We start from the raw sequence: 12,495 nt of genomic DNA, 5'->3' as shown, positions 1-12,495 counted from the left end.
AATGTGTGAGAATATTATGGAGTAAAATCGCTGCCAACAATGCATATATACAAATATTAGTTTCCCCTTGTGGAAATACAATACCGTGACTGCATGTCACAAGTTTGCTAATTCCTGTACATACTTAAGTGTCAATTGATTTGACTACTCAATGGAGTATAGACACCCACTCCAGATTTGTATCCAGGGGTCATAGGTGGGATTGCTGTGGTTTTATGTGCGATCGCTGCATTACTTTGGATACAGGCTGACGGTAGCACCACAACACAGTTTATATGTTGACTTTAAACATTAAATTAAGGATGTATCGACTGCACATTTTACAGATAATGTTTTGGCATGAATTGCTGCATTTTGTAACCGTTTCCTGTCCTTATAAATCTTCAACCTCATCAGAAACCTCCCCCAGCGACGTAGACACAAATACGAAAAATTAATCCTTGTCCTGCCCTCTGGTTTAAAAAATGGCCAAGTTAAAAACATGGCATTTCAAGGGGGTTGGGGGAGATATTCTTTAGATACTCAATAAAATACTAGCAACAAGCACTCCAACGTCACGGGGGCCATAAAGGTATACAATGCCTACTGCAGTGTAAGCAGTGTGTGCAGGGTCCAGGACTCTGTCTGCTATGTGGAAAGTGCTAGCAGCTACAGACAATGCGGTGAGGCCAGCACCAGCACAGTGAGGGAAAGGGATTGCCTCGCCTCATAGAGACTGCTCTCTCTCCCTCTCTCTCTCTCTATCGCTCTTTTTTTTTTTTTTTTTGGGGGGTGGCCGCGGGGGGCTACAGAATGGGCTTGGGAAAGAAAATCAAGTTGGCCCTGTGTGAAGTCCTGCAGTTTGCCGGCCTCTGCGTGCCCGTCTTCATCGTCATGCAGAGGTTCGCCTCCATCATCCACCGGATCAAGAGCCAGGCGCAGCCCCCCGGCGACGCCAACACCGCTTACTGGCTGATCGTGGCCTCCTCTATTGCCTATGTGACCTCCGTGGCCCTGCTGATTTGGGTACCCATGAAGTACATGGTCTTCAAAAAGAGGAAATTCTTCGTAGGGAGGAAGAAGTGGTGAGTGAGGCCTGGTTGCTGGGAAACTCGTTGCATTCAAATATGGGCAGAATATGACTGGATGTTGGGAGAGGTAGGGCAAGGTGTAAACAGTGTGAGTGCATCAGGTGGCTATTGCATGCATGTGTTCCCTGGAATGCTAATCCTTTCTGTGCTTATGGATGTTGAGTAAGTGATGTGTTTGACTCTCCTTCACCACTTCATTAGCATACTACCATGTCCTGTCACAAAGTTAAAGAGGAGGCTGTGGTCGTGTAGAATGTAGACTCTGCAACCTTCAAAGGGATTTTGCAGTTAGTCTGTACAGTTACATACTCCGACAGCATAGGACTCACAGCTAATATCAGTTAAGCAGTGGAAGCCTCCACACAAGACCATGGTGACTTGCAGTCACTAACTGGCCTACTAAATCTTTTGCTGCTGAAGTGAATTTGGGTGGGCTGACTGACCTGGTGGTGTGGAGGTCTGGGAGTTACACTGAGACCTAGTAAGAACACTGAGAATGGCTTGTGGTTGGCAGGTTCAGGGGGAATCTGTGTTGATGAGTTGGTGGAAGTGTAGAATAACCCTCAGGGAACTGGGTTGCACCTCTGAAGATTCAGATTCCCATGTGGGGCAGTGCTCTTATACCCGTCAGAATTGTACTGTCTTGCTTCAGTAACTATCCTGTGTGAATTAAGTGCATGCAAAAGATATAATGGAATATCTGCTAAATGCAAAATCTGTAAAAGGAGATGGCGAGGATTAGGTGATGGTGACAGTGTGTTACTGCATGTTTAATGTTTTTTGATACAGAATGGCTTCTTGGAACTTCTACAGAGCACAAAGAACCCGGGTGTCTGGTTTTCTGAAATTGAATGTACTTGTGGTTTTTCCCAGAACATGGATACTCTCAGTTCCTTCACAATAAATGCCACCCACACATGCTGGTAACACACAATGAGCTGCTTCTTTCCCGTGTTCACTTTTTCAATCATTCTGCTGACTCCAGCACTGCCTTCTCACCATGCCACATTAACAAAAAATCTTCATATGTTTATCTTCCAAGAAAGTATGCAGAAGTGAAAATTATACATTATAATTTTAAGTGCTTTTCAGGATTGTGGGCAATTTATGAAAAATCCCCTTCTGTCATTCTTCAACTGCAGTTACACATTACCACAAAGCGTGGGAACATAGGTCAATGCAAAAAAAAAAAAGATCTGATTGGTAGACTAGTCTTTCTCCTTTCTTCTTCATAGTCTTTATTCATCCTGACTGTGTTTTTACATGTGATTTTAAATTAAAAGTATACAGTTTGAGCAATGGCAAATTTGAGGATTGCTAATTTATTGGAATCAGCTGCTGACGGAACTGCCAATTCACAACACTCACCTGAGTGTGTCATTTCATAGCCATAAGGCACATGACATCTGATAAGACACAATTGTACCTGGCTGCACAAACATCCCAGATACTCTGCAGGCTCTTATCTCAATGCCACTGTTCATAGCAGATACACATACACAATAAACTCCTCTACCACACCTATCTCTAAAATGCTGCCCATAACCCCCACTGTCTAACAGGCCCTCAAATAGCAGTGTCAGGCCAGTGCAGTAACATATATAGAGCCTTATGCTGCCCTGATCCTAAAAAAGTTGTTGGTTACTTTCAGCCACCATGGAACCTTTTAGCTCACGTCTGTTGCCATGGTAACTCATACGGTGTGTACTGGTTTAACTGCTGTGAGCTTGCTTTTGCAATGATGTTATTTCACTGGCTTAAATTGCCATATGCTATGTATGTGCTATTGAGACTAGCGCTGTTGAGGCTACCTAGTGTCAGTAAAGGTGCTTGATACAAGTGTGGATCTTCTCTATAACTGAGAAATCACAGGTGTGAGTCAGTAGTAAGGTGGGTTTCATATTAAGCAAGTGTCCTTTTGATTCCCCGTGCATAGGTTCCTGCTAGCACCATGCTAGATATCCATGAGGCTGCCTCTTAGCTACAGGTGATGATATGGCTGTCCTCCAATCAGTAAACGCGCTCTCCTGCAGTAATCTGGGGCCTTCATACAGTGCAACATTATGTAGTGTTTCTGAAGAAAAGTAAAAAAGAGGGCAACAGGCAAGAAAACTCACAGAATAATGCTATTTTACAGTGTACTATTATAGTAGAATAATAATAATAATAATAATAATAATAATGGCAATTGCTACAGCTGAAAAAAGTTATATGGCAGCATGTGCATGATTGTATTTCATATACCAGAAGTGAACAAAAGTAACGATAACCATTTTGGACTATACAAGGGTCACCATATAATTTATAATTTGTTGAAGATAGTTAACTAATTCACAGTATTACACAGGAATATCAAAAGAAGATTGTATTCTGGATTAGGTGGACTACCATTCAGTATATCTAGGGAATGAATGTAAGGTTTAAGCAAGGCCAAGAGAGCTGTTAGTGCTGATATATTAGCGAGGAAGCAGTCCTGTGAGCCCCTTGTCATACATCTGTAAATCATTTTTAAAATACAGTGATACAATCAATAAGCAGATAAAAAGGTTCAAAGGAAAGCTAATGTTTTCATTCCTTTAATTAATGCGACAAACCATTTTACATGATTACCTTATGATCACAATGACAGGTTCATAGATCAAATAATATGACAGGTCAATTAATTTGTCAAATAGGAATACCGAAACAGCACTAATGAGTTCTTTTAAACATTTTTTACCAACCCAAAATGAAGACTTTCACATTATTCTCGATAAAATTATACAGAATTGTTGGAAATGAAAGAAATATTAGTTATCCATATTAATCAATCTGTTTGGTAATGAAAACTTTCTGGATTAACAAAATATTAGTTTTAATATAAACAATTTTTGTGTTATTAATAAGTATATTATTTAATAACACAGTGAGATATATATATATATATAAATATATATATATATATATATATATAGAGGAACAGTTGCATTTAAACATGCAATTTTCAGATGATGTGAGTGAATTGGTCACAGTTATGTTCCTCTTTCAGGAGGCCAGTGACCCTGGCCTATGTCATCCTTTCAACATTGCCCTGCTTCGCCTTTCTGATTGCCAGCTCTGAGGTAATCACACATTGTACACAGCTCTGTCTAAACCATTTGTGTGTTTCAATGCTTTGCAACCTTTAACTTCATTTCTACTGTTACTTATGAGCTTCCTAGTGTTTTGCATGAATGTATTCTGAGTGGCAGTCTAACCTGCTGCCCCACTCAGACGTCTGATTAAAATGGTATAAAATTGGTCTTCAGATACCTGGTTTTTAAACTCCTGTTATATATTTGTTTATTTACTTTTTTGTATGTGTGCTGTATAGTCTCCTGTCTGTATTACAGCATTTTGATAGTGATATATAGAGGTGTGGCCACAGATATGTGTATAGCATATACAGTTGAGGCCAAAAGTTTACATACACCTAGGCTAAAGACATTCAAACTCAATTTTTCACAACTCCACACATGTTACCATACATTTCTTGTGTTAAGTCAATTAGGCTATCTACTTTATTTCCATAAGAGGTCATTTCAAAATAATAGCCAAGAGACAGATTCATTTCAGCATTCATGTACTATATCAGATTTTCAGTGGGTCAAACACTTTGTTAGTATTAGGTGGCATTATCTTTTAATTGCTTAACTTGAATCAAATGCTTTAGGTAAGCTTCCACAAGCTTCTCACAATACTGATGGAATTTTTGCCCATTCCTCCTGACAGAACTGGTGTAACTCAGTCAGGTTCATGGGCCTCCTTGCTTGGACACACTTTTTCAGTTCAGTCCACAAATTTTCTATGGGATTCAGGTCAGGGCTTTGTGATGGCCACTCCAATACCTTCACTTTGTTGTCTTTCAGCCACTTTGTTACAACTTTGGAGGTTAGGCTCATTATCCTGCTGGTAAACCCAATTGCGACTAAGTTTTAACTTTCTAGCTGATGTCTTGAAGTGTTGCTTCTGTATTTCTAGATAATCCTCCTTCCTCATGATGCCACCTATTTTCTGAAGTGCACCAGTCCCTTTTCCAGCAAAACACCCCCACAACATAATGCTGCCACCCCTATGCTTCACAGTTGGGATGGTGTTCTTTGGATTTAAAGGCCTCACCCTTTTTCCTCCATACATAGCGCTCATCATTATGGCCAAACAGTTCCATTTTTTGTTTCATCTGACCAGAGATTCTCTTAATGGTGGATGTAGATACTTTGGTACCTGATGCCTCCAAGTCCTTCATCAGTTCCTTTGTTGTTCATTTGGGGTTCAATTGAACCTTTCGGACTAAAGTTAATTCAGCCCTGGAAGGTCATTTGTGCCTCCATCCTGAACGATGCAGCATCTGTGTGTTCCCAAGATTTTTATATTTGCATACAATTGTTTGAACAGATGCTCGTGGTACCTTCTGTTGTTTGGAAATTGCTCCTAAGGAGGACCGGACTTGTGGAGGTCCACAATTTTTTTCCTGAGGTCTTGGCTGAGTTGCTTGGATTTTCCCATGCTATCAAGGGCAAAAAGGCAGTGGCTCTAAAGGTAGGCCCTTAAATACAGCCACAGGTGCCAATTAACTCCCAGTTAACTCCTAATTATGACAATTAGCCAATAAGAAGCTTTTAAAAAGTAATTACATCAATTTATTGAATCTTCCAGACTGTTTAAGAGACAGTCAGCGGGGTGTATGTAAACTTTTGACCCACTGAAATTCTGATATAGTGAATTAAAGCTGAAATAAACCTTTCTCTAATTGATTGTTTTAAAATTACCTCTGATGTGAACAAAGTATATGCCCTAACTGACTTGCCAAAAGAAATGTATGGTAACATGAAATGTGCAGAGTTGTGAAAAACTGAGTTTGAATATCTTTAGCCTAGGTGTATGTAAACCTTTGGCCTCAACTGTAGGTACTTTATGGGGGAAAAGGGAACGTCAAATACCATCAGGGATACAGATCTGTATCATGAGGAATTTACTTCAGTATTTATGATATCTTTTGTTATTGAGCTTTAGTGAACATTGAAAAATCCTGAGTCTCTACTGGTAAATTAATTGTGACAAATCCAAACAATTAATTAATGTTCTTGGTGTACTATAAATATGTTACTATCAGTATAATAACATTCTCTCATAGATCATTCATTTAATCTCTTGCTGCAAAAAAAATGGGGGGGGGGGGGGGGATGTCAAAGGTCATTGAACAAGATTACACCACACACTTGATATATCCAAAGATTCCAAATATTAATTTCAAACAATTGTTTGATTTAGGTAGTTAATTTTATTACTCTACCAATCACAAACAAAAGTACCACACTAAACAATTTATTTCTGCATTCAACTATGATAACGTATGTTTTAGGACCATTATATTTTACCTGCCTGCCTACAGTTATGCCATCCTACTGCATGCTTTCATTTCTGTTTTTGCTTTTCCTTTTTTTACTTCATGTGCACAGTATTCCAGCTTCTGGGTGACATGAGACTAACGCTTTTAGTGCTTGCAACATCACAGTCTAAGTCCACAATGTTGCTGGCCTCTATTCCTTGTGGGCGGGAACAAACCTCACAGCCTGGGAATGATTATTCCTGATCAGGTGATCTTCACAAGGGTGCAGACATGTGACACTGCAGTAGTTTGGCGAGGTGGCCATTTTGGCCTTTTTGATATTTGCTTGAAGAATACTATGGAGCGCTCCACATGCAGATTTATGATGTATTGTTTTAGCACAGTTGTCACAACTAGGGCCTTTCGGCAAACCAGGTTATTGCAAACTAATCTCATGGCTGTACTTTTTAATATTTTGCTTTGTTTGCTTTTGTTTGCTGGAAGCAAAGGCTTCTTTTGGTGTTCATGTTCATAAAATCTGCTGTGTGAACACTTGTTTCTGGTAATGCTGACCTTATACCATCCCTTCTAAGAAATGCACAGAAGGATGTCTGCTCTAAGTAAAGCAATATTTTACGACCTGGGGGAGCATCAATCAGTCAGCATAATCGGCTGAGAGGCTGGACTAGCAAGCAGCCACAAGACAGTGGATCACTTCCACACTAAACATGGCTTATACACTGAACGTGTGACTGGCTTACAAACATTTGGCTGTCCTCAGTTAACCTCAGTTAAACATTTATTTTGTTACTGGTGCAATGGGAGATGAAAGAACGACATGATGAACAGAAATTCATTTATCAATTAATACATTTAGTTATTTGTAAGTCTGTATCAAGCGTGTAATGTACTGTAGGTGTAGATGCTTTGTTGTTCATTGATGTTTCTGTCAGTGATATCCTTCCAGAACATTTCAGAGCTCACCAACTGCTGTGTTGGTTCGTTGTGGTCTGCTGGCCCTTACAAAATAGCAAAAAAACAAAAAGACTAAATATTTTACCCAGGCTTGGGTGGTCTGTGGAAGGCCTGTCAGGCTACTCAGTAAAGAGGCAGTGGTCGAGACGTGTCGCCAAGGAGACCATAGGAAGATGATGACTCCCTAAGGACTGGTCTGGACAGCTGTATGAGCAGCGTTATCTCACGCTGGGGGTCTGATAAGCAGCTGTGCTCCTCTTCCTGTCACTCTGGCCAAAGGATCGACTCGCTGACTGTCAGCCAGTTTCTGCAGGGTGAATGGTCAACGCAGGTCCCAGGTTTTAAAAAATATTTCATTGTTATTATTCTTGCAAAAGTCGTAAACTCAGGTCAGATCATTCTGTACCATTTGTTCTCAAACTTTTCTGTTTGCCTGGTTTTGACCTGTGGGTAAAATCCAAACTGAAAACCAGTGCACACTTAGACACACCGCTGAGTCTGACACTAGCTCCACTTGAATAAAACCTAGCAAAACCTAAACAACAAAACAATGACAGAGCAAAATGACTCAATTGAATCTAATACCACAGATGAATTGTGGTAAAATGAGAGTAAATTAAGTAAATTAAACAATCCTCTTGGTATGTTCAGAGTTAGGGCCAAGTTTCAATCCTTGCTGTTTTATTAGTCTGTTTTTCAGTCAGCTGTTTCCAACATAAGCCATAAGCAGTAAAATAAAAGGGGCTTATATAACAATATATTTTTCCTGATGGTTTATCCAAAGGTCATCTCAGAGTTTCTCAGAGTGCAGTCCAGTAGTTCTCCTTGGCTTAAGGGTGCTTGCCATATGATTTAATATGATTACTATCATTATCTAATATAGGGCAATAAAAGGATAAAGCTTTTAAGTAGTATATTTAGGCACTGCTTTGGGCATGTACATTTACGTATACCTGGCTTGTATAACAGCTGTGACAAGATGGCCCAAGCGCAGATATTTGCCAGTGGATGCTTACTAGCCCAGGAAATAGAGCATCACTGTGCTATGCATGCCATGTAAGAACGAGACAATTTAAGCCATTCAAGCAACCCCCCCAAATGCTCCCACATCCCATTCCAAAGCAGTATTCCAAGGACAAAGTATTCCAGGAGCCGACTTTCCCCTTCGTTGTTTTAAGAGTAAAAATTACATTATCAGGCCACACAAGACACAGGACCTGCAGGCAGACAGCCTGTTATCAAGAGCAAAGAATGGTCAAAGGGTTTTGAAGCTGAACACTGAAGGAACATCCTTTCAGGAAACCAACATGGAACTGAAAAAACAAACAGGAGCAGTAAGAAAATGTATTTCTTTTTTAAACAAAATAACAATTTTTTTTAAAAAATAGAACATTACCATTGCAGTACACTTGTTATTGTGTATGGATGTTCTATGGGCTTTCCAATTGCATTAACCCTTTTAATTAATTTTTTTTACTCTCTCTTTGCATTTTTCATAATGATCAAAAATGAGAAAGTTTGTGAAATTCCACTGTTCTCTGGCATATCTGTCAAATTGAAATATGGCCCATGACAGCAATTATCACAATTAGGGCAGGAGTGGAGTCCCTTCCCGCCAAACATTTCCTGGATGCCTGGCAGTGATCATCCAAGGTCACGCCCCCTGAAGGTTTGCACAGAAGATACAAACCTCTAACCCACGATGTGTGATCCAGCCTGAGGCTTATATGTCACCACTTCAAGAGGACACAAATATTATTGTTACCATTTCTTGAACTATGCTATTATGGTAAGGTATGTTATCCAGAAAAATGAAAGCCACAACCTGCTGTCCTTTATTTGGTGTAATTGGCAAGGTGTCCATATCAGGGAATTGCTCATTTGTTGTATAAGTTGGTGTTGCATTTTCTTTATTTGACCAGATAGGGCAACTGAGAACAGAATTGTTGTTAGCAGTGACCTAGGGAATTAATCATGGGTAGAGATTGTAAAATTGAGAACTTAACCAGGCACCCATAGCACCCAAAACTTAAAGCCTTTCAGAGACATTTCTGACATATTTCAAAATAGGCATCCATTTTTTTCTCCAAACTTTCCAAATGATCACAAATAGGTCTTATATGCTACAAAACAATACAGCGAGGAGGGTTTTCTGCTGGCAAGGTTTCCTTGTTGCCCTAAGGCCTCTGGTTGATCAAGATTCTCCTGAACTGAAGGCAGATGTTGTAATGAGAGGATGGGCTTACAGCGGTGTTTGGGCATTCTAGACTGGGAGAAAAAAGATAAAAAGATAAACGCACCTCTGCTAACCTGAGTAGTCAGAAGTCACTATGTAGAAGCCACTCTTAGCTATGCTCTGTGGCCTCCAACAACAGATCCACACAGTTCTGTTCATTTTAACCCATTGAAGAACAGGTTCTTTTGGAATTTTTTTCCAAAATTTTAAGTCTGTGTTCTATAACTCCATTACTTTCAAATACCAGTAGTGATTGTTACATCAGCATTAGAATGTTCAGCTAAGAACATTCTAATCACATACTTGTGGTCATACAACTTAAAGGGTTAATATGGGTGTAAGACAAGCAGACAGTGGGCTTCTTATCAAGGTGATGTTCAGTCCAGTAGTTCTTGTGATTCTCCCTCTCTCACAGGTGCAGATCAGTAACAGCATGACATATGACACGTTCACTGAGCTTCCTGTGTCACTGGTCCTGTTCTCACTGATCTGCGTTGACATCATCGAAAGGATCCGGCACTGTCGCCTCACTGGACAAGGTAGGGCACCTCCCCTTACACAGTCTCCCTATCACACCAAGAATAATGTGCCATTCAGAGGCTTGGGATAATATCAGACAACAATGTACTAAGCAGGAGGTACAACTGAAAAACTGAACTTTGTTTAATGTTTTGTAATGGGAAATGTGAACTGGGCAATGAGTCATCAAAATGGCTCATCAAATTTGCGAAGAACCTTTGGGCTAATGCAGTTTACATGACCTCCTGCTTGGAAACTGGTAGGCATTAAGTAACATTTTTACAGTGGAGTTTTTACGCAATGTATCATTTAGAGGTTATATTCCTTGTATTCAAAGAGGATTTGGCAAGAGTATGGCTGAAGCGCGCAAATCGTTTTCTGACCTGCTCACGCCGGTTCCTGTCCTCCAGGAAGTCCGAATCATCACTCACTGCGATGCTGGGACTTTGCAGAATTCTCAGGACAGACCGTCCTTCCTGTGCAGAGTTGCCGTGGTGTGACGGAGCACCATGCTCAAGGCTAATAATACTCACACCATTGTCTCTTTCCTTGTCACCTGCCAGCTAACGAACTTGAGAGAGATGTCGACATCCCCTCCTCTGTCTTAACGCACGTGGAGCAATTGACACCGGTGATGACTGTAGCGGGCCAGCTGAACACCAACAGGGAGCACAACGGTGCCAACCCCAGGCCCGAGGCCAATGGCTCCATGCCGGGTCTTCCGGGCACCCAGGATAGACGGGGCATCTCGGGGGTGAGCTCCCACACAGCCAGCACGGCCTACCACCTGTCCCCATACGCGTACTCTGGGCCTCTCCGGTTCCTGTGCGCTAGCGATGTGAGGGCCGAGATCTTCGTGGAGAGCTTCATCTTCTGGTTCGACACGGTGGAGATGGTGAGGGTTGCGGGACACCCCTCGGTCTACTACTCTGGGTGGGTGTTTCCCATATACATATTCAGCTACCTGTCTGTTCTGCGGCTCATCCTCACGCCCCGGAGCCCCCTGCTCTCCTCCTTAGGGGTGGCCCTGCAAGATCTCCCCTTCCTCTTTGTTCGGATCGCCCTGATCGCCATTTTCGGCTTTGTGACGCCACTGCTGTATCTGATGAAAAACCTGCTGGTCTCCTTGGCGTTCATATACTTCAACTTCATGACCAAGCTTAGAATCTTTAACACACAGAGGATGTTCTGAAGAGTGACGGAAGATTCCAGTTTCTACCCGAATGAGAAACTGGAAGAGCTCAAGAGAGAGGTTCTCCAATGATAAAAGGGAACATGTTGGCAGAGTGTTCCAGAAGGGATACAGAGGCAGTGTTGAGGGACTAGATTTTTTCTCAGTGTCACCTCACGTCCTCATCGGTACCTCCGTCATCTCCAGTGTGTGCATTGGAGGTCATGTGATCGCCCCCTGTGTGTGTGTGTCAGTCAGCACAGTGTGTCTGCCTATGAACGAGATAACTGGAAAAAAGTTATGGATGCAGTTGTTGAAATGATTGCAGATGGGAAAAAAGCTTTCTGTTTGGTCCAAGTTGTTTTTATTCCCCCCCAAATCATAGTACATGGACATGGGAAAGTGCCTCTAATGTCAGTTTCTACTAATTTTCTAACAGGACATGGTTTCTCCATTACCAAAAAAGTGCAGTGAAGGTGTATGAATATAAGTCAATGTTATTATTCATCCCAGGTTTATATTTGCAAATTATATGAAAATATAGGTTGGGTTTAGACCACTTATACATACTTTGTCTGTAAAATAAAATTTAAAAAATCTGTTTCATTTTCTGTTTTCTGTGTTACTCTTTTATCAGAATGGTCTCTGACTGATGTTCCAAGTTGATGGTGCCAAACTCTAACTGAATTACCGAAGACGTATAAATACTGGCTTACAACGGCAAAGTGCCTTCACGGATGATTAAAAACTGAGTTACCAATTTTACCTGTGAAAAGAGTATATGTTTTGCCCTGTAAACAGGTGCCTTGGAACCATTACATTGCAATTTTGGAGGGGTCACATTTGTAGCATCTTAAAAACTACTACAAAACTGCAGTAGTTATTTAACAACCTTGCCCATTGTCTTTATATAACCGTGCTTTTCACAGATACAGTTGGCTGGATTCCATTAACATCCATCATCAGCTTTGACTCATGATTTCGTTTTTTGTCTTTCCCCACAACCACAGCTTGTTCAGCCAAAATTAACTTGCCAAACTAGCTTTGTGAGGAACAACCCAGTCTGAGCCAATGACAACTTGTGATTGAATATTGGCCAAAATATTTCATTTTCATATCAACCAGTTTTTTAAATGAGATTTTTGCAGCTTATCTTTAAAGACTTTGAAATCACAGG

The 12,495-nt window shown here is 40.9% G+C and overlaps 1 protein-coding gene across 1 annotated transcript; it reads left to right on the top strand.

The window, feature by feature from the left end:
- The first annotated feature begins 599 nt into the window (after positions 1–599).
- Positions 600–11,924, top strand: LOC118225102 (transmembrane protein 236-like). Its single transcript, XM_035413136.1, has 4 exons — positions 600–1,064; positions 4,099–4,171; positions 10,044–10,167; positions 10,711–11,924. The coding sequence occupies exons 1-4, from the start codon at positions 793–795 to the stop codon at positions 11,337–11,339; spliced, it is 1,098 nt and encodes a 365-aa protein (XP_035269027.1). The 5' UTR covers positions 600–792; the 3' UTR covers positions 11,340–11,924.
- Positions 11,925–12,495: the final 571 nt, after the last annotated feature.

The sequence above is a fragment of the Anguilla anguilla genome, chromosome 4 (genome assembly GCF_013347855.1).
Source record: "Anguilla anguilla isolate fAngAng1 chromosome 4, fAngAng1.pri, whole genome shotgun sequence".
NCBI classification, from domain to species: Eukaryota; Metazoa; Chordata; class Actinopteri; order Anguilliformes; family Anguillidae; genus Anguilla; species Anguilla anguilla.
This window is presented reverse-complemented; position numbering and strand designations above follow the sequence as displayed.

Bases quoted from the DNA above. Each gene is read 5' to 3' on its own strand.
- LOC118225102 (XM_035413136.1), top strand. From the start codon at position 793: ATGGGCTTGGGAAAGAAAATCAAGTTGGCCCTGTGTGAAGTCCTGCAG. The intron at 4,172-10,043 runs GTAATCACACAT...CCTCTCTCACAG, and splicing joins TTCTGATTGCCAGCTCTGAG to GTGCAGATCAGTAACAGCAT. The intron at 10,168-10,710 runs GTAGGGCACCTC...GTCACCTGCCAG, and splicing joins CTGTCGCCTCACTGGACAAG to CTAACGAACTTGAGAGAGAT.